The 24104-nt window shown below is 34.1% G+C and overlaps 1 protein-coding gene across 1 annotated transcript in view; it reads right to left on the bottom strand.

Annotated features, from left to right (window-relative positions):
* ROBO1 (roundabout guidance receptor 1) overlaps positions 1–24104 on the bottom strand; it is a 912258-nt gene that overhangs the window by 134308 nt on the left and 753846 nt on the right. The window contains exon 5 of the mRNA XM_037525700.2: positions 4439–4596. Within this exon, the coding sequence (XP_037381597.2) occupies positions 4439–4596 (158 nt within the window). The remainder of the gene's footprint in view (positions 1–4438; positions 4597–24104) is intronic.

Below are 24104 nucleotides of genomic sequence, written 5' to 3'. Positions count from 1 at the left end.
CTTAAGAACATCAATAAATACAGGTGCAGCTACAGTTCAATTACATATTCCCACTTTTTGTAGGGTGTGTCTTTGTTCTCACAGCTGGGAAAGTCGTACTTTAAATTTTCAACAAAGAAAGCCACCACATTAAAGAACTCTAGAAATTCCTATAACCAGAACTGTAGCAATAACCGTGCAATCTTCACTTGCCTTTCATAAAGATATTATACGCTTTAATCTCCTGTTTGTCTGTACTCAACACATTTGGCAAAGTCCATTAACAATAGAAATGAAAACAATCATTTAAAAACAAAGCTGAGGAAAGAAGAATCACATAAAATATCTAATAACCAACATCTCTTAAGAATTTACTTTTGATTTTTGAAAAAAAAATTCAGAAATAACATCAGGCATTCTGTTTCTGTTTTAATTACTCAGTTTTCGTTTTGCCTGAAGGATGAAAATAAAACAAAAACAATTATGATCTAATTTAGAACAGTAATTTTGAAACTAAAATGCTGATTTTTAGTCTTTTCACTCCCTTGCATGTATAAATGTACTTTTTACCTCTAGTGTTTTATCAGTTTAAGAGTCATAATTTACACAAAACACACAGATGGTCTTAGAAATAGTGAAAGTTTCAGATGTTACTACTTCCTAGCATATGGAACACTATCATGGATCATCATTTTGGCAGCTTTTAAGATGATTTTTAAATTATGTATATATTAACATCTTGGCATCCTTTCATAATCAGGTTTTTGCAACTTTAATTATTTGATTCCTGATTGGAAGTGGTCCGTACACTGACTCAACTACAATGGGACAGAAGAGTTGGTACTCTAAGATAGTACCCCTCCAGACAGCAAAAGGTAAATGCGGAGCCTGCAATAAATTAAGCATTTTGGCATTAGCCAAAATTTCTTCTAATTCAATATCTGATACAAGAACTTCCAAGGATTTTTTAAAATCAAATTGACTGCAATAGGTATAAACTGCTAAGGTCACACACACACACACACACACACACACACACACAGAGGCTTTACAAGTCCATGTACACTCACACACACAACTTTAAGACCTTTCAAAATGTGAGAATATAATCAACTTTGCTTTCATATCTAGCACATGAGATCCAATATAAAAAGAATTATCTACAGTCTGATTCTGATTTCAGTCTATAAACTCTCTTGAATCAGTTCAGTGAGGTTTAACCCCACCACACCACTGAAACTTCTTCCTACTCTCACCTATGACTGACAACCAAGTTGTTCAATACAATGGTCAATTCTTAACCACTACATTACTTGATATACCAGATGCCACTGACTGAGTCATTGCCACCTCTTTAAAACATTGTCTCCACTTGTCCGGACTTGTGGTTTCACTCCTTCCTTCCTGACTGCTCCCTTTCAGTCTCCTCTGCTCTTTCTGCCTCTTGGCCATGAGAACCAACCATTGGATCTTTTCATTCTCCCTCCATGTATATTCACTCCCCTGTCTCCCATTTTTAAACACATACTTGGTGATGACTTCCATATTCATTAGGATAGGTTGCATTAGTCTGTGGTAAGAAATTCACCATGATTTAATACAACAAATATTTACTTATTCATTCTACATGCTCATAGGAAGACAAAGAGATTATAGGAAATTTCTGCTCCACATAATCCAGGGGCCCAGGTTCTTGGGGTATCTTCCATGCTGTTGTGTACTACTTGCAACATGGTTGCCACATGGTAAAGAAAGAGCATTGGAGGTTCACTCACTAGTATTTAATTTCTTTAATTTTGACTCATGGCCCATGAAGCTGAACTAGTCAAATTGGTCTGCCTCAAAGCAAGAAGGCTGGGAAGCAGTCTTTCATCTGCCCAGTAAGAGGGGATGATTGCAGAGCAATGACAACTTGTTGTGTCTACCACAACTCAATTTTTTCTCCAGCTTCAACCTCAACTATGAATTTCTGACTCATGTTTCCAACTGCTCATTTGACATTTATACTTGGATATCTAATAAGAATTTCAGAATTACAACATCTGAAAGTGAGCTCTTGATACTTTCCACCCCAAATCTTCTTCTATAATTAATGGCATCTCTGTCTTTTTAACTGCTCAAACCAACCTATTAGGGTAATCCTTGATGTTTCTTTTTCTCACAAACCACATCAACCTGTTAGCAAATCGTATTCTCTATTTCTTCACAGTAGATCCAGAATCTAGGCCCTTCTCACTCTTTCTGCCCTTAATAACTGGTCCAAACCACTATCTCCCTCCTGCCTGAGTCACTGCATGAGATCCTAACTAGTCACCCTATTTCTGCCATTATTATCTTCAATGTGTTCCTAAGACAGCAGAGGTTTCTGCTGAGAAATTTGTGATGCTTTACAGATCGCTCAGAGGAAATGTTTGACTATTGACAAGGTATACAAGGCCCTACAGTCAGTTCATATTATCAACTGCTGCCCCCACAACCACACCCCCAACCCACTACCTTCCCTTGTTCACTTATCAGAACTCACACTGACCAGTTTTTTGAATGTTTTAGGTACATCCCATCTTAGGGTCTTTATATTTATTTGTTTTGTCTTCTTAGGACACTTTACCCAGAAATATCTGTAATTCCCTCCACCGAATCTTACAGGTTTTTTGGAAATACTCTTTTGGGCACCCTACTTAAAATTGGAATTCTACCCCAGACATAATTAATCATGTATACTTTACCATTTATAGGCCTTGTTAAAGAGGCTAACACATTATATGTTATACTATCTAATTTGTTTTTATCTGTATACTCACAAAATATAACTCCAGAAGGGCACTCACTGATTCCTATTAGTATTTTTTTTAAAGTTTATTCATGCATACAAGAACTGGGGTACAGACCAGATGTGTGGGAGGGTGAGAGGATTCACCAAAGACAGAGCAGGGAACAGAACAGGCAGAGTGACTGAAATACACTCTTGAGGGGAGCAGCAGGCAAGACAGGAGAGGTCCGCTGCGCCATGTGCGTATCTTGCTGGCCGACTGGGATTGAACCCACGCTTGTAGAGGATGCGGACAGCTTCACAGTGCTGTGCTCAACTGCCTGTGCCACCAGGGGAGGCCCTGATTTCTATTAATATTTTATGCTGTGAATGCTGAGAATTCTATGTTAATTTGTATTAAACACAAATAGGTAATCAGGAAAAACATGAGGAAGGAGAAGGATAATAATGGTTTCAATGTGTTTGAATCATCAGAAAAGTCTGAATTATGGAAATGATCATTAAGTGTCTTAGGATATGTTTTTAAGGAAAAATATCTTAATTGAGCCTAACTCTAAAAGGAATTTATTTTTACTAACAAGAGAAGAATTTGTTTCTATATGTTCTAATCTCCTGTATTCTTTACTCCATTTCCTAAAACGAAGATTTACAAATTGAGTTTGCTTTGTAACTTTTCAGCATTTCTTAAAAGTAGAGGTAGGTCATGTTCACCTGAAATTCTCAAATTATAAAATTCCTTTGAGAGACTTAATCTAACTCAGATCAGTGCAGGAAAATGCTTGATTTTTCTTTCAAGTTCCCTAAAACCTTATCTACCATGGTCTCCTCAACTTTTTTCACTATTTAATTTCCAAGCTAATCTGCTAACAGGCTATTCAGAAACTTTAAAAGTAACTATTAGGATCCCATGATCTGTGTTTTAACTTTGTTCCTCCACAACATTAGCAGCAGCCTTTTCTTATACAGTCTCCTGGGGAACTTTAAATCTCTGCCAATGAATTGACAACAGGCAGAGTGTGTGCAGAGCAAGGGAAACTGGAAAAGGGAATACTGTATTTTAGGTACTTCTGCAAACACAGCATGAGATAGACAATTCAAGGAAGTCACACAGAATTAAGGATATCAGGAAGAAAATGCATCATTACTTACTAAGGTAGTATATACTTTTCTACTTGTATAACAAGAAAAATTTGAAATTCAGTAATCTAGTCAAATTAATTTGGGAATGAGGTAAATAAATTATAATCATCCAGAATGGAATTTTATTTTTCAGAAACATATCCTTTAGAACGGAAAAAAAATTAAAAAGAACAATAAGAAATCCTAAATTTTATGAGGTTTTCTGGAAACATACTATACTACTGATTTTTGTTTTTTTGACAAACAAGTTTTACTGTTACACTAGAAATATGATATGCCCTGAGTTATAATAATTAAGTGAACATGAAAGTGCTAATTTGAAGACATTAACATAGTAATTAAAGCTTTCTTTACTGATCCCCAAACTGAACAATGTACATTTTCTTCAGTTACTTTCATGGCAACACAGGAACAATTGAAATATATTTACTAGAAAAGAACAGTTGAAGCTGGGAGATAAAATAACTCATTATGTAGAAGAACCTACTTTCCTTTACCTTTTTCTTTGCAGCTCTCTATATATTCCCCGCTGCTGAAATAAATACTCACAGTTATTCTCTCGTCTTTATCATCCAGTGGAGAGCCATCTTTCTTCCATGAAATGGTGGGTTCAGGATGGCCTCGTGGAGGCTGGCATTCCATCACTGCAGGTTCCCCCACTGCTACCATGACGTCAGAAGGATTTTGTCTAAAGTCATCCCGGAGAACTGCAGAAACAAGATTACATTGTTACATTCAACACTGATACAGTCCTTACCTCTGAGCATCAGCAAAAGAGACATTTAATATAAATGACTTCTAATAGCTCCCTCAAAACATCTGGGAGAATCTATATCTACTTACACACATAAGCAATTTTATAAATATATCTGGCCTTAAACATGCAGCAGGTATGATATGATATTCTTCATAGACTGGTGGGCAAGTATTATTTTGTCACTTAGTGCCCTCACAGTATGTATTTGGCTTATCTTAATCTTGGATTTCTTTTCTGCCTACTGCCTACATTTTTATCCATGTGACAGTAAATAAAACAATCATCCCTTACTTACATGGCACATGGAGATGATGCTTTCTCTCATTAAACTAATTACATGCACATACAAACAAAACTATTAAAAGTAAAAACAATCCTCTAAACATGCATTTAATTATGTGGTATTTTGAATTAAAGTATAGAATTTATAAGTCATACTTTAAATTTGCTCATTATAAATCTTTAGACATATTTGCAAAGCAACTACATTCAAAATCTGCATTTTTCCAAGATCGCTGAGTAGGGGAGAGTGTTAGAAGGCACCACTAAGCACAGAACTGCTAGCAACAATGTTACCTTGCATATTCTAATATATTTTTTGTCTTCTGTTTGTACATATTATTTAATTAAATACTTAAACCTATTCAGGGTGAGAGATATTACTAATTCCACTTATGATAATAGCCCTATTTTTTTAGAGGGGAAACAATTCATTTCTGCAATGTCTACTAGACACCAATATAATATTAACATACTATAGCATACTATTTATATAAAACAATTTACTTTCAAACTGTTGAAATAAAATGTGGAAAAGAAGATGAATCTGTATTTTAAAATTAGTTCATACTATAAACATAATAAAAAATGCTTCATGTCCCTTGTTATAAGAGAAATACAAATTAAAAACACACTGAGATAGCACTTCACTCCTGTGAGAATGGTCCATATAAAAAGAACAGAATTAACAAACACTGTTGAGGTTGCAGTGAAAATGGAACTCTTATCCACTGTTGGTAGGAAGGCAAGCTGCTATAGTCTCTGTGTAAAACAGTATGGAGATTTCTTAAGGAAATAAAAATGGAAATTCCATTTGACCAAGCAATAGTGCTATTGGGTATTTATCCAAATAACATGAAAAATCTAATATGAAAGGATTTGACAATACCTATGAATACAATTGCCAAAATATTGAATCAACCCAACAGCCTTTCCACAGATTAATGTATAGGGGGCTTCCCTGGTGGCCCAGAGATTACGTCTCAGAGCTATCACCCCTATGGCCTGAGTTCATCCCTGATCAAGGAGCTAACCCACACTGGTGTAGTAAGACCTCTCCTGTCTCACCCACTGATCCCACAGCAGTGTATTTCAGTAAATCCACCAGTTCTGCTCCCCACTCTATTTCGGGTAAATCTTCCCACCCCAGTACTTCTATGTAAAAAATAAAATAAAACAAAAAGCAGATGAATGGATAGAGAAACTGTGGAACATACAATCCATGGAATATTACACAGCTGTGAAAAAAGATGAGATTGTGTCCTTTGGGACAAAAATGATGGATTTTGAATTAATTATGTTAAGTGAAATCAGTCAAAATGTGAAAGATAGATTTCAGATAGTCTCACTCATCTGTGGAATATAAATAGCCAGTAAAGAATTATACACAAATAATTAAAGAAATAAAAATTTGACTTCACCAAAAAGAACATAATGGTTACCAGAGGGAAAAGCGGAGAGTGGAGAGTGGAAGGAAGGAATGGGTGAGAGAGGGAGGTGGGTTATGGGCAAGGGTGGTTTATGCAGGGGATAGAAAAAAAAGCATGTGTGTGTATGTGTGTGTGTGTGTGTGTGTGTGTGTGTGGAGAGAGAGAGAGAGAGAGAGAGAGAAAGAGAGAGAGAGAGAGAGAAATGTAAACTTTGCTGAACTAAAACTATAGCTTCTATTGCCACATAACAAAAAATCAGAGTATGAGAACTTTTACTATTTATAAATGTGCTACTTATAAATACCACAAATGAAATAAAAGGTTTATATAGAGAAAAATAAATAAACTGACCTTAAAAATAGTATATGCTTTTGAGGGATCACATTGTCAATTTATAATAGCACCTCTGAAAAATTTTAACACCCATGAAACACACAAAAGTGAAATATTTTTTAAAATAAATAATTTGCACAACTTTCTACTGGGTGAGCTTAAAATCATCTTGGTAATACTACAACTTATTTAGAAATTGACATAATATCTTTCTCAAAAATATCAAAGGTCTAAGTCAGATAAATAGGTTTTTTTACCCCATTTACTATGCTATTTGGACTTTTATTGTATATAATGAAAAGCTAACAAAATGTAATCCATTAAAGATTGTTGCTTAGATAATGTTCATGTAATTATTTTTGCAGCTGTAAAGCATAAAATTCTAGTATTGCCTATGGCTACATTCAACTCTGCATAAAGTTATGAATCTGAGATTTTGTTCTCTTTTACTAAAGCAACTTTTTCCCATATACTTGTCCTGTACATTTCCTTTTGGGGCAAACAGTATCTGTCACATTAAAAATTACATAAACTTTTAGCTAAATTATCTAATTTTCTTAATTCATGTGTATATTTAAGTAATTAAAGTTAAAATTGAATTCAAATGATTGGCAGCATCTTGGCACAAAAACAAGTGGTAACTGTAAGTATCCTCAACTACAATTTTTTTTAAAAAAAATACCTTTTTCTCCTCTCACATCCCTATTAATCAAAATGCATATTTTCAAATGTTTCTTGACTTCAGCAGTATTAAATTCCAAAATTCACAGCTAATGTCTCAAAAAGGTTTAGTATTAGGAAAAGAGCACCTAACATATATAAATAATCCAAGTAAACATCACCTACAAAGTTATCGAACAAACCACATTTCATCCTAATATCCTAACAATATTATATTTTTCCATATATGTGTTGTTTTTTGATGATTTTGATGATGTTGTTGTTTTCCATATATGTTTTAATTTGTTACATAAAATTTGGCTAAACACGTCACTCTTTGTGACTCTATATTAGAGAAAACATAAGCTTCATTAAATCTTTGAATCTTCTAGAAGATTTTTACCTTAAAAGAATGATTAAGATTTAGTCTTTAAAAGCTTTAAACAAAACAAATAATTGTCTTTCTGAAAATCTATGTTTTAATACAATTCTCAAAATAAGTAAACATGTTTTCACCAATGTTGAGAAGATAGTAAAATTATATATACATACACACATTTTATACACACATATATAAATATAGTTAAACTGAAACTGTTTCAAGTATTATGTAGACTCATATTTGTAACATACTCTTTAAGTGTGGGAAATTTTAGACTTGAGTGAAGTACAAAATTATAAAACCAGGTGGGTGTCTTTGACAACATCTAATCCACCTCATAAATAGAGGCAACTTAGTTCCCAGAAGCTGTCACTAGAATGTGTTATTTGTCAGGAAGAGACCAGAAGAAAACAGATATTCCAGTTCCCAATACAGTGCTTTTGCTTTCTTCTTTAACCACATCATCTTTTTAGTGTGAAATTCAATTTTCCTATCTAATAAATTGTATTTCCAACAAATCAACTCCATTATTGCACAAGACTTGATTTACCAGTGCTTGCATATCCAGGTACTGCAGGTTTACAACTACCCAATTTTGGTAAGGTTCAAGGCCCTCCTAACATTATTTTTGTTCTCTAATCATGGAGTAATTATTTGTGAACTACTGCATCTTCAACATCAAACTCAGAAGCTCAGTGCACTTATGGACCTGAGAGGTGTGTCCTCCAAGCTCTTTGACTTAAAAATTAATAATCTAAGGGCCTCCCTGGTGGCGCAGGTGGTTGAGCGCCACACTGTGAAGCTGTCCGCAGCCTCTGCAGCGCGGGTTCGATCCCACACAGTGCCGGCTAGAATCCCACATGGTGAAGCAGACCTCTCCTGTCTCGCCCACTGCTCCCCTTAGCAGCGTATTTCATCAGTCTGCCTGTTCTGTTCCCTGCTCTGTCTCTGGTGAATCCTCTCGCCCTCCCGCGCATCTGGCCTGAACCCCAGTTCTTGCATAAAAATAAATAAATCTTTAAAAAAATTAAAAAAATAAAAATTAATAATCTAAGTCTCTCTGGAAGAAAGGAGTATGTTACATACATAGCAATAACAATAATGACAGTTAATATTACAAATGTAATAATAATAATGGCTCTAATGACTGACATTTATTGAACATTTGCTATATAAGGGCAAATATCAATTCATAACCAGGTTGTGATAAAATTAATTTTTTCATTTCATTTTATGAAAGAGGGATTCATAAGGAGTAAGCAGCGAAGCAAGAATACAAATGTCAGTCCACTAATGACTCTTCTCTATCAACTTGACTGTCTATCTGGTTTTATCTTTACACAGTGCTCATAATTCATTACAGATAGCTATCATGATATGATTAATATTCAGGCTCCTCCACTGGACAGAAGTTGAGTGAGAACATTCCCTCCAGAAAATCAACTTGCTATCATTGACTACTTTCTGTGCTCTAGATTATTCTTAGATTTTTTTTCTCTCATGTTTGGAAGAGGCAACTTAAAACTTTCAGTGGCATGCTGTGAATTAGGATTCATCATTCAGATCACATATGTCTTGCTTACGCTTATCAATGATTCTTTATTCATTTTTATTTGTGCAGACTGAAAATTTAGCATGATATGTATTTTAATTAAATATGGGTATCTTAATTAGAAGTAGGTATCTTGGGGGAAAACAGAATGAAGTAATATGCAGTCTTGGGATTTTTTTTTTCTACTTACAAGGCTTCTGAGTCAATGAAACCTTGTAGCAAACAGTAGAAAGCTGCTTACTGGGGAAAGAAAAAAAAATCAATGAAGACTTTCAAAATTAGGATATATTAGAGGCAAAAAATGAGGAAATATATTCACAAAGACCATTTTATAAATGCTCAGTAACATGTCTGTTAAACGTACTTACTTAGTCTTTAATTTTGAGTAGAGAACATGTTAGTCATTTCTATGACACTTAATAGGTTTTATATAAATTCCCATATATTTAAATGAGATATATGAGATATATAAATGAGACATAAATAATATATAATTTACACATCCTGTCTGACGAAGAATTTATGCAAAAAATGTTCATGGCTGTCAAGAAGTAACATTAACCATCACCTTGTTAGGAAATGGTAATGCAATGAGGGTTTTTGAAAGTTATTTTGTATTAAGATAAATGTTTGGGAAGCTAGATAAGAAGTACCATAAAGGCTTTTATAATTATTTGCATTCCTACTTTTTAAGCTCATATCTGGGAGACAAATGTGTTCAAACTCTAAAAATTCTTTAAAAGAATAATAATTCCAAACATGCAACAACAAGAATTAATGTACAGAGATTCTTCACCCACTGAAGAGGAAAACTAAAATTATATCATGTAAAATAATATCCTATGAAGTAGTAGCCATCTTATATCATCATCTTCTAAGATTAAGGAATCTGATTTTTTAAATGATGCTTGCAAGTACCAACACAAAGTTATGACTTAATCATGACTGTTTCCTAAAGCTTGCATATTTACATTTTAAAATTTGACATGAATGTTCTTCAATAATTATGTCATCTACTTGAGCTTTTTTATAGCATATAACTTTATTTTTAAACCCCAAATTATACTTTGGTTTAGATCTTGGAAGACAATATGCTGACTAAAGCACTTATTTTCTCAACAACTAGAACTTTTGAAGACTGCACAAGCCTCTTATGCTCTACCAGAGGAAAGCAGTCCCCTAGGCCTCCACAAAATAAAACAAACAAACAAAAAAAAACCTTGTATATTCTGAATAAGTTATATAGTGTGGACAGATGTTAAACATCACTCCTCCTTAACTAACAATGAATTTAGGGAACTGCAAACAGATGTAGAAACTATTACTGGAATAAAAGTAATGAACAGAAAGTTATTTATTTTTACATTTTATGTTCATTGAGGTACAACAGGTTTACACTTTTGTATCTACTCTAGGGATTATAGGTTCAAGTCTCTACACATTCATATTTTCACACCCTGTCCACAACCAGCACCTCAATAATCCATTACCATATGCCATTATTGTTTTGTTTTTTTTTTTAAGATTATTTATTTATACAAGCACTGGGTACAGGCCAGATGTACGGGAGGGTGAGAAGATTCACCAGAGCCAGAGTGGGGAACAGAACAGGCAGACTGATGAGATAGACTGCTGAGGGGAGCAGCGAGTGCAGCAGGAGAGGTCTGTCGTGCTATGTGGGATCCCTCGAACCGTTGCTGCAGAAGCTGCGGGCAGTTTCACAGCCCAGCACTCAGCCGCTGCACCACCAGGGGAGGCCCTGTTGGTTTGTTTTTAAGACAGTGTATGCAGGAGGAGGAACAAGCTTACTTAAACAGTTGCATGCTTCCATTTCTATTGGGCTCCAGCAATGGGGATACTCCACCCCGATCTTTTCATAGTTAGAATTACTTCCATATTTGCTCCAAGTTTAAACTACATTCCCACTTTTCAGAAATAAGAGTATCATAACACTTCCTATGAAAACTCTCCATGGCTTCCTGCATGTTTCATGGTATAATTATTTCACATCAGGAATCAACAAATGTATGCCATACTACCTATTGTTTATTACTGTGGTACTTAGTGATCAAGACAAACAAAAGTTACATTTAGCACAGATTTAAGTTAAAAATATGTTGTTTATACCAGAGAAAGGTATACATCAATGAAGACCAACATCTAAGTAGTCAAAATTCAACAGACTTGATATCTGGCAGATCACTGAAATAATGTACTGTCCAACTTGTTAAGTTGCTAAAATCATTTGTTCTTTTTTAAAAATAGCAGTAGCTTATTAAACATTTGTTTTTATATACCTTAAACTAAACTATAAATTAAGTGAATTTATTAATGAAAAATACACATTTGTAAAACACCATTTTATATAATAGCATTTGTGTTTACTTAGGAATCAAAAGCCAGAAGTCAGGAATTTCAGAATCATAACACACATCCTCTTACTATGTTGTGATTTTAATAGGTATATTTACAATGATTCAGTTATTTCCATACAAAACAAGAGTTTTACACCCTATCTTGCTAGGGTTATTATATAGACTAATTATTTAGTGTTTGTACAGGACTTGCCATTTATATGGTATATTACATCTGCAAAAAAGTATTACTATTAGTCACTATGTAAGGTATTGCCAAATTTCTCAGCTGCCAGTACAAATGGAAAAGAAGACAAAGAATGCCATTGATGAAGGTTTGTAAGTGCCAGAGCAAAAGTCTCACTCAGAAGTAAGCCTGGCAGGGTTAACAAAACACAGACAAAATGAGGCCATCTGAGCCAATGGACCCTGATTAGGGCAAGACGTGTTCATTCTTTCATAAAATCCAAATTTTTGTTTAACACCCTTTACTGAAAGAGTCCTTGATTTAAGGAATATACTTATGTATTCATTGTCTGACTCTGTGTATTTGGGAGTCAGTTCCATGAATACCAGGGAATTGGTCTTTATCACCTTTATTTCTCCAGTGCCCAGAACAATAGGCAGAAAACAGCAGACATTCAGTAAATAGTTCAAATTAGCTGCATAAAGTATTATGTAAAATATTTCTGTGCACCAAATATCACATAGTAACGGAATGAAAATTGGCGTGCATCCCCACGCTCCTGGTTGCCAGGTATGGTGGATAGACAAACAGCATTCAAATAAGCATGCATATGAATATGCAGGGATAACTGTAATAGATGTATGAAGGTAAAGGGTAGCACACCAAGTTAGAGACTGATAAGAAAGAACCTTTAGTTTGGAAGTGAGAGAACACTGAGAAAGCAAGGGTTAAGCAGAGGCCTGAAAAATGAGTGAAAATTATCCTGGTTGAGTGTACTACAGGCAGAAGAAATAATCTAGGTTGAAGAAAAATCTTGGTTCAGTTAATGAACTTTAAAATGTTTGGACCTAGTGGGTGGGGTGGGTTAATGATGAGGTAGGTAACATCAGGCCAGCAGGAGGCAGGATTTAGATTTGCTCTACTCAGTAGCCTTGGTAAAGGGTCAGCTTTTATTTTATTTTATTTTATTTTATTTTTTAAAGATTTATTTATTCACACAAGAACTGGGGTACAGGCCAGGGGCAAGGGAGGATGAGAGAATTCACCAGAGACAGGGCAGGGAACAGAACAGGCAGATGGACCAAAAACACTGCTGAGGGGAGCAGCAGGCGAGACAGGAGAGGACTGCCACACCATGTGGGTATCTCCCTGGCCTACTGGGAACCAACCCCACGCTGCAGAGGCTGCAGACAGGTAGTTCACAGTGCTGCACTCAAACCGCTGCGCCATCGGGTAGGCCCTCAGCTTTTATTTTAATTTCACAGGATAACTCTTCAATGGCTTTCAGAGTTGTCTCCTGATGGAAATACCATTTATATACTCATGCTCTGTGAATGAAATAGAGGGGGAAATAGGGAGGAGAATGGCAAACCGATTGCTGCAGTTAAGAGAAATATACATGTAATATATACTACATATAAATATATGCTCTTATAATGACACTGGATTAGATACAAAGGGAGTAGAATATAGGAATGGAGATGTACACTGGAGGTAAAAGTCAAAATGACATCTTTAGTGTCTGAAGTTGACAGAGAGAAAGACGTAAATATGATACCCAGGGCTTTTTTTGTGGGTTTTTTTTTTTTTTTTTTTTTTTGTGGGACCCTCGCCGGCAGCCGGCAGGGGAACAAACCAGCGCAGCAGAGGCTGTGGGCAGCCTCGCAGGCCAGTGATCAACCGCTGCGCCACTTGGGGGAGGCCCGATACCCAGGTTTTTTATTTGAGTAACTGAATATGCAAATTTTAAGGTGTAGGAAAATGGATAGATAATATATAAATAAATTTCTCTAAAGATGGAAAAGAAGATATAAGTCTACATAAGACAATATATAGATATATCTAGCTCATACAAAGGGATAAATATATATATATATAGGATATATATGGATATATATGGCCATTTGGTATTCAACACAGGACTGATTTTAATTTTTACCTGTTTGGACCTTATATTATCATATTCCAAATCTCAATTTTTTTTTAGTTTTTTTTTTTTTTTTTTTTTTTAACATCTTGTTTATTTTTTCATGATAGAGGATTTCTCCCCTCAGGTGTGGTCGCCATAATTTTCCCACCACCAAAGTGCCCACAGTCCACCACACTCCACTGTGCTCTTCTCTCCCATCCCTCCCTCTCCCATCCTGAGTCTCTCAAATCTATGTTCTGCTTTCAAGGGTCAGTTTTACAGTTTGTCTTTATATGATCATTTGTTTTGGTTTCTGTAGATTTCACATATAAGTGAAACCATCCGGCATTTATCTTTCTCCTTCTGGCTCACTTCACTGAGAATAATCCCTTCCAGTTCCATCCATGCTGCTGCAAATGGCATGGGATTATCTTTTTTATTGCTGAGTAGTATTCCATTATGTATATTTACCATATAATAACACAATGATCAATTGTCTATATTGTAATTTATGTAATAACAAATGTTAATTTAATTGATACATATTTAAACTGACTGAAAAGCTAATATATTTTGATTACTTATAGGTATATATAGACATTCATGATTATATATGTGTATATGTGTGATCTATGTGACATATATGGCTGCTAATAACTGACATATTGTAATGACACCCAGTTAGGAGCAAATTATGGTATAAACCTTACTAGGTCATTTTGTTCAGAGAATAAAACAACTCAAAACTTTACAGGACATTTTTCAGGACTGCTATAAACTGAGTCTCATTTAATATTTATGTATAAGATAATCAATAGCATATTAAAATAAAATTCCCTGGGAGTATGCTGAATCACCAAATGCTTAAGGATTTATGATTTACTCATTTATTCTTCAATAAAAGTAGTACACATTGTTTTTAGGAGTGATGGCTGGAGAGAGAATTAGTTTCTGCTTTCATGGCACTAATTTCAGATTTTTTGGTCTTTTTCCTTTTCGTCATCAAATGCCTTATTCAGTTGGAACTTTAGATACAAATTTACTATGTACAGCAGATAAAGGGGATACTGACTGTCTAATTTTCCCTTCTGGAGTTGTCCTGAAGAAGAATGCAGGTCTAGGAGTTAAACTGACATATGAGTGGTTTGATACATTTCCCTAGCTCTTATAGATAGATGGTATGCAGCTAGTCAGTGCTAAATTTGAGATTTTGACTTGGGTTCGGTTGATACTAGAACCTACACTTTCAGCACTAAATTTTATTGACTCCTTAAGAGAAAGATAATGAGACCTCAGTTTGTTTCCTGGGTGGTTTTTAAGAGAACTTTACTTTAGAGTCATTTCAAAATACATATAGCTTCCCCTGTCACAGTGAACTAAAATGTGGGGGGAGTTTTTCATTCTTTGCTCTTAAAATAATATCTTAAAAGAGACCTACAGTACTGTAGCTTATAAAGTCATAACACTACATTATCTAAGCACAACCTCCCCTAGTTTCACCCCCATCCACAACCGCAAATAAGGATCCAAAGCAGTCAAATTGACTAGATCTTGAAACAATTATTTTCATAAAGACATATTTTTGAAGTGCCTGAGGAAGAAATGAGGATTTCTAAAATATTTTAATATTTGATAAGTAAAGGTGGCTGTGAACACACACACACATACAGAGTTACTGCAAGAGCTCTAACAGAAAAGGACTAAAGGTGTTTTCATCTTTTATGGGGAGTCTAACGGTAACAGTCTCAAGGGAAAAAAAATTTCCTCAGTTTTAAATGATCCTGCTAAAAACCTCCCTTGTAATTAGGAAGACCCAGAGAAAATAGCTATTGGGGGAAAAAAAAAAAAAAAACTATTCTCACTAATGTATCTTTGTGCAGCTTAATTAAAATTGCCAATTATATCTTGTCCCTCCCACCCTCACCCAAAAGGAATATTTAAGTGATAGAGGAAAAACTAACTGTAAATAGCTCACACACAGACACATCCTCTATACAAAAGAGTCTTTAATTGGTGACAACTGTCCTAAATCACTGTTACTATTTCCCAATGTAATAACTTTCAGATCTGTTCATTCCTTGTATCATTCCCTATCACAGGCCGTCTGGGGCTTCAGAATAATAATGCCAGGAACCTAACAGAGATTTCTGTCTCCAAGGAATATAACAAACATGCAATTGTGTTACTGTGTGACTTGCATTTTCCTAACAAACTACACAGCCCTTGGGAGAGTTCACTCAGCCCTCAGCTCTTTGGCAAAGTTTAATACCTCCTTTTACTGATAGCTGGAGTTTTGCTAATAAGCCCCTGTTAAATTTACTAGAGATTAAATTAGCAGAAAATGAATCATTTCATAATGCTTATTAATAATCACCTTTATCAATAATATTCAGTTTTTTATGCAATATAAAAGTTATGCATCCTCAGGAAGCATTAGATACAAAGAAAAATGCACTGAAAATGAAAAATCTATTCAATAAATATAAATAATGTTCTATCAAAAAAATCTTGAATTGTTAACCATTGCTAAATATACTGGTGTCAGCTGTCCAATTTCATATCAGACCGTGAACAGGGAAACTGTTCATAAGACAGGTTGATTCCACACTACAGAAAGCCCTTTTTGTGCATCTCTTCACCTGAACCTCAATAAGTCTCAGGTGAGTTTACTATATGCAAGACACCTGTAATCAGCTCTAGAGGATGCTAATCCATGTCTGGAGAGCTACTAATGGCCCATGAGGAATTAATGAGAAACTCTGGCCAAAGCTGCCTCCCAAAGGAGTTCCATAGCAATTAAAGATTGCTTTGTGATTCTTTCATAAAAATGACTCTTTTAGATATTAATAAACCTTTCAAGGGTTGTTGGCTACTTTACCTGAGAGGATCTAATAAGCTCTTTTAATTATTGCTGTCCCTTCCAATAATTTAAAAAAGTATGTACTTTTCTCATCATTCAAAACAGATATATAAAAAGTTAAATGATTGCAGAATTTAAATCTTCTGGCATATCATAAACATTAAATTCAAAATAAATCTGTTGTGTGCCTCTTTTCAGTACATCTGATAAAACATTCAGGGCACTATCAATTGATGCCCAAATACATGCACAAAGAAGCTACATTTTAAGTTGTGAATTTATGCTATTCATTTGTTCTTTGATTTTGTATTTTCATTCTAAATTCCCATCCACTTTTATACTCATAAATATGCTTTTATGCTTGAAATGTGTATTATTGTTGTTATTGCTTATTGATCCATAGGCCCATCATGGTTCTCTGCTTTCAAGTAAGGAAATGAGAATCTATTTTTTTTTTCCTTCTGTTGCTGACATGGAGGTCTTTATGTCTCTGCAGGTGCACCCTAGAAATATTACAAATGTCTGAACAGTATGTCTTTCATTTATAAAGTGAAAGAAGGACAAACAGGAATTCAAGGGTGTAGGAGAAGGGAATTCCACAGCAAGGATTTTTTCAGGAAACTTTCAGCAAAGATACATATGGAGATTGAGAACTGGGAAAACGTAAAGCTGCCATACCTTGTGCATCTTTGAATTGTACAGGTAGTTTGGTTTGAAGAACCACAGTCCTAAATAAAGCCACTTCACTAATCTAGTTATGAGATCGAAGAAGCTACTTAAACACTAAGCATTCCAAGGGCCTCATTAGTAAATGTGAATTACCTTCCTTGAAAAAAAATTGCTTAAATCTCATAAATATAAGCTGATTTTTCCAATGTAAATTTAAAGAAAAAACAATCCAAAACAAATGATGGGAGGGTGGAGAGCAAACTGTGGACAGACCCAACCTACTATGGTGGAGGAGTCCTGGTTCCTTGGTGGTGGTGCCTTGTGGTGTGGTGACATATATCTGAGGAGGTGTGAAGCTTATCTCTGAATCATATACAGTATTGTAAACCAATATTACCTCAGTAAAATTTAAAAAAATGGATATCGAGGAAATGATAGTACTTGTTGGTGCAGGTGTGGAGACCACAGCACCCTTGTACAATGTTAGTGGGAAGATAAATTGGAATAGCCACTATGGAAGTTATGGGAAACCATACTGGATGTCCTTTAAAAACTAAAATTACCATTTGACCCAGCAATTCTACTTCTGAGTACATACTCCAAAGAAATGAAAACATGATATTGAAGAAATATATGTACTCCCACATTTATTACAGCATTATTCATGATGTCAATATATGGAAATAGGCTAAATACCCCATGAAAGATCAGGAGATTAAAAAAAGACAGTAACTGTGACAAGAAAAACATAGTAACCAATGCTATAATGGCAATTATATAATAGATAAATGTATCAAATCAACATATATACCTAAAACTTGTACAATATTATATATTTCAATTTAAAATATAATATAATATGAAATACATGTTTGCATAACATTTCTTGTAAATTATACAAACATATAATATATTTCAATTTAAAATCATGATTTTTTTTTTCATTTCATTAATACTAAATTGCTTTGGGGCAGTAATTAAACAGTAGCTAATTTGTTTCTTATCCTGAGTATTTGTTTTTTAATAATAAATTAAACCAGCAACATAAAAAAAATTATGTTCACTGAGTTCAATAAATTATGTAAGACTCAATAGATCAAAATATAATCCTAAATGATGAGTAGTCAAAACAGGACTCAGACAAGCAAAAACTCAGTCTAATGAGTAAATACCAAAAGCTTTCTCTGGAGATTTTAAGACCTACTTATAATGAGGAGCAAATGGTACTTGGGAACAGGCAAGTTGATCAGTTTTTGAACACCTACAATCAACTAAAATGACTATAAAATCATTAGCAACTTTAAGGAACTCAAATAAATACAAAGGAACCTCTGAGTTTCCCTTCAATGCTGGCCAATTACTTTTCTTCTTTAACAGATCCCAGTTGGAATGGCAACATTTCTTGTAAATTATACAAACATATAAGGTTTTGTTTTTCCATAAGCTGCAGCTCTAATTTCAGCTTCTTTTGACTATTTTCAATCTTTTTACTTCCTAACTGCTAAAAGTTGGTACTACTTTTATTGGACCGAGTAGCTTATAATTAGTCAATAAAATTTCTGATTACCATAAAATTTTGTCTGTATTTTAAATAAATTGATAAATCAGTTTTCTGAATATCTGCTAAGCTCTTCTGACACAGAAAAAATCCAAGTTCCCTCTCAATATCAAGTAGCAACAAAAACAAAAGTGAATGACTTCAGTGATCAGTTTTTTAACTATGCATACTTATCAACTGTTGGAACAACATGCAAAGTAACTGATTTCAATAGCATAAAACCTCTGCACTACAATTACTGCTAATTCATTTTGATAAAAGAAGGCACACTTGGAGACATTACAATTTAAAAGACTTATTAAAGTTTGATAACTAAAGTCAGTATTATAACTTCCCATGAACAAAAATAAATATTTCTTCATATTATAAAACTCACAAAATTTAGATTAAAATTGAAGAAAAGTTTATTGGCATTTCTATCCTTAATCATGTGTATTAAATCTCAAACATACTAATTTCATTAACAATCCATATAACTGAAATTCACATTTATGTTTTGAAATGGGGAGACTCAGTTAATCAAAAATAATATATAATTATATTTTCCTATGGAAATACAAAACAGTCATTTCTAGGTCTAACTATGTTTTCTTGACTTTTTAAACAGATACCCTTAACTAAGTAATTTTAAATGTATGATTATTTTAATTGACAATTGACCTTTGATTTAAAAGAGACAATGTTGAAGACTTAGATAATGAAGCCATTTCATGGTTTTAATGAGCAAAGAGACATATACAAGATTATTTATTAGTTTAAAAAAAAGCATGGCAAAACATCGGATGCCCCTTGACCTACATACTAAAAGGCAGGAAATAATAAAATTAGAAACACATTGGTGCTCCTACTGTCTATCATATATGTCATTTTATTGTTTATTTGTTGTTGTTCAACCACTTTAAAATCACTGTTTAAAGGAAAAGATTGTGTGAAAATATAACAATCTGGGATATATGTTATTAATATAATTGAGTCATTAAATAAATGATTTGGCCACATTTCTTAATTATACATTACTTAAATTAATTTTTCCGTGTTCTAAAAAGCAGAAGAAAATTTTTACTTGGGTCATGCATAGCAATTTCTAAATCCCAGAAATAAAAGGCAATGATCGGGCCTCCTCTGGTGGTGCAGCGGTTAAGCACTGGGCTGTGAAGCTGCCTGCAGCCTCTGCAGCGCAGGTTTGATCCCTGGCTGCCGGAGAGGGTCCCACATGGAGAGAGGTCTCAGCAGACCTCTCCTGCATGCCCGCTGCTCCCCTCAGCAGTGCACTTCGTCAGTCTGCCTGTTCTGTTCCCCGCTCTGTTTCTGGTGAATTCTCTCACCCTCCCATGCTTCTGACTGTACCCAGTGCTTGTATAAATAAATTAATTAATTTTAAAAAAAAAGGCAACGATCAACATTTCATATAAGGAGACATCAACCATGGTATTTTTTCCTGATTGAAAATTATTAATTTTATTATGTATGCTAACAAATTATTTATGCTACTTAATCATTTAAATATTGATAATAACTCAAGTTCGCTTTGCTTAGAAATAAAAGAATCAAAGCAAAAGCATTTCAAAGCATCATGACTAAAAAAGAAAAAAATGCAGGCACTAATTTTACAATGTTCTTGGATTTGAGAGGACATAGACATGTTGAAAAGGTAATTAAATATGGAAGATGAAATAAGCACCCTACCACATGATAAGTGACACACGTGAGACACACATTTTACTCCCAAGCATTATAAATGACAGCTCCTACAACTATAATTAATTGATCTAAGTAATACTTGAAAGAAACTTATTACCACATTTCTATCAGAATAAGAGCAGGCTGTAAGTCAAAATTGGCAATTAAAATAGCCTATCTGGCATTTGCTGATCATACAAATTCAATGTTGGTAGCACAATAATAAAGACATAAGAAATATCAGATTAATAAATGTATTCTAGCAGGGTTTTTGGTACCTATAAAGTCTAGGAAAGTAATCACTGACAGCAGATACATAGGGTCTTCTGCACTTTGATACTGTTCTTAATATTTTAATTTATGAACACTGCCCCCCCCCATTTGAGTAATTGAAGATGTGTGATACTTCACTACCTTTGCCATCTGAAACAAAATTCATACCATAATCTTTCAAATTATTATCAAAATTGAAATAAACATACTTTGAAGCAATTGTAACTTTAGCTAACCACATTCACATATTTTTGTCTGGAATTGCAGTAATAATATACTCTTATGTAAAGGCTTACAAAGTAATATTAACTTTTCTCCATCCACAAACTCCACACTACTGATCTTCTGCCTTTTTATTTGTTCATCTTTTATTTTCATAAACAAACCTTTGAGTTCTTACTATGTGGGAGCCCTTGAAAATCTCTGATTCTATTAATCTTGAAACCATTTGTGAGACTTTACTCCATGGAAACTCCTCAGCCAGCCTTCTCTCCAACTATTTCCAGTTCCTACTTCACCTCACAATTGCAAACCCATTTCTTGTTGTTACTTTACATCTCAAAGACTGGAAGTCTGGCCATGGGAACAGTTTAGACAGGTAAGGTTAGTCTGTGACTAAAAGTTTTCTAGGATGGAGGTGTAAGAGATTATTTTGTGTTAAGGAATTCAGCTTTAGTAAGAACCTATGATAAAAGTCAACTAAAAGCTGACCGTGCAGTGGGTGTGTATTTTTAATAGATAACTGTGCTTGATCTTAAAAGCAAAGGCAAACTTTTAAAAAGATTTTCAGTTTAATTTAATAGTAAAGTATTTAGTTGTGTGTTCTAAAGTTTTACACTTTGGAGACATGTGAGAAATAAAAGATAACTAACCTAACCTACATTTTATAAGATATGTTGATATTTATTATTTTGAATAATGGAATGTTTCAGCTGAAAGGAATTTTGGCATCTTTTCAGTCTAAGTCTCCATTCTAGAGATTGGAAAATTAAGTTCAGCAAGACAAAGTAATTTATATACTATAATAACCTAAAAATGTTCAGAAGGCTCATTCATTTCTAGTGAGATTAGCATTACCCACTGACAGAACAGAATCTAAAGATAATAAAGAGCTTTAAATGAAACATTTTTTAAAATATTTATTTTATTTATTTATACATAGAAGAACTGGGATGTAGGCTAGAGGTGCGGGGGTGGGGCGGATGGTGTGTTTGAGAACATTTACCAGAGATAGAGTGGGGAGCAGAACAAGCAGATCTACTGAAATACACTGCTTGCGGGGAGCAGCAGGCGAATCAGGGGAGGTCTGCTGCGCCATGTGGGTTAGCTTCCTGGCCAGGGATAGAACTCAGGCTGCAGCCACAATAGCATGGTAGTGCTAAGACTTAACCCCTAGGCCTCCAGGGAGGCCCTGCTAAATGAAACAATTTTTTTTAAAAATTGAGATGGAATTGAGCGTGTTTCTGAAGCAGCTCTAACTAGGGCTTAAATGGAAAATCCTTGCAGTCAACAAGATTTGCTCAAGAAGGTTCAATTGAGAGGGGTTGCATATTTCATAGATTTTCCCCTAGGTCAGCTCCAGAAACCCAACACTTAAAAGAGAATTACATTAATGTATTAAGTAATATCAGGCATTAAGTATTAACCACATGAGGAAATTAACTAAACCCATTACTGTAACAACCATTACATTTGATACTGTATCTGTTAGTTTACTTTCAGTTTTGCAAACCTTTCAAGCCTAAGAATTTCATGTTCGGGCTCATGAATTTAGGTTGAAGACAATGTCATCACAATCTCTACCTGTCAAAGAGATATAAGGCCTCAACTGATAAAATAAAAGACTCATTTTTTCATCATGACAGCTATAAAAAGTGACAGCTCTCTTAAGACTGAATACTTACTTAAGTTTAATAGGAAATGTACTAAAAATAATTAGATGGTTTGGGTGATTTTCTTAAGTAAAATATTTAATTTATCTAGAAAGTATAGTTGTAATTTGATTCCAATATTAACACCTCATCAATGGATCAATGTATATTTTAGAGATTTTCAAAAGGCCAGTGTTATTATTGTTATTAAATATACTTTTAAAATAAGATGCTGCATAAAGAGGATCACTTTCTCATGAATTTTCACATAATTTCAGACCTTCCTATAAGTAGACCATGAGGAATTTTTCATTGCCTACCCCAAAGGTTGTAGAAAGGAAACTGATTTTCATTTGGAACTGGATCTAATTTAAGATTTTGATTATATGTGAAAGAAAGAACAGACTAATCTTCTAATGTTAGTTCATTTGTAAGTCAAGAGTGGGTAAAAAGTTACAGGGGGTTACAACGATTGTTTTAAAAATGATTTAGTATTTTAAGAATGTATTAAATTTATTAAGAAAATAAGTTTTTGTTTGAAAGTACTTTTATTTTTACTTACACAGCTATCACCATTGTTTTGCTAAGAAAATTAAACTAAAAATGTTTTCATAATTTAATGTAAGCCACTTCATGAAGATGATCTATTTTACTAAGGGAAAAGGTAGGAGAAAAGTGTCATAAATAGTCCACATAAAGTAAAGAGAAAACAAAGTATATTTATTGATTATTACAGTAAGAATTATTACCTACCAGACTTATCACACTAATAAGGTATTCATTCAAAACACTTTATTGTGAAAGATAAATATATATAAGTAGCTAAGGATATCTAGACCCATTTGACCATGTACTTTAATAGAGGGCATAGCTAGTAAAACAGATGGCACTCAGGATTTCTCAATGAATTCAGCATCTGTGTGTACATGTTGCATAAATGCCAATTAAAATGTGTCTGAGTAAATTTACATCCCTTGCTGATAGAAAATAAGCCAATCTTGCTGGCTCAGGATCAAGGTTAAACTTAATCATCTGCTGAACTTGCAGCATGTTGCTCTCAAATTGTAAAGAAATTCCCAGTGAAATAATAAAAACAGAACTCCTATTGATTTGTATTTATTTACATTCATAACTCATTTCTAAAGCCTTGGGCTAGAGCACAAAGGGGAAAAAGTTACTATTTGTATGACTTGGCCAACTACACTTTTATCCACATTTCCAACAAATGCCTCTTTGATTAAAATGCCTGCCTGAATAAAATTTTCCTAACCTTCTCTTTGCTACTTCCTAGTTGAGATAATTTTGTTTAAAAATTATCTTTTCAAAATGATCTTGAACAAAGGAGAAAAGCATGTAGCAATCAGTCTATCATTTATATAGGAAAGAGCAGAGACTTTACTTCAGAGTGACAGGCAGTCATGAAATTATTTGAAAAGTTCCTTCTAGAAGAACCTAACAATG

This window comes from Talpa occidentalis, unplaced genomic scaffold (assembly GCF_014898055.3).
Source record: "Talpa occidentalis isolate TD23 unplaced genomic scaffold, MPIMG_talOcc4v2.1 talOcc4.4, whole genome shotgun sequence".
Lineage (NCBI taxonomy): Eukaryota > Metazoa > Chordata > Mammalia > Eulipotyphla > Talpidae > Talpa > Talpa occidentalis.
The sequence above is the reverse complement of the archived record's forward strand: the minus strand, read 5'-3'. Positions and strand labels throughout refer to the sequence as shown.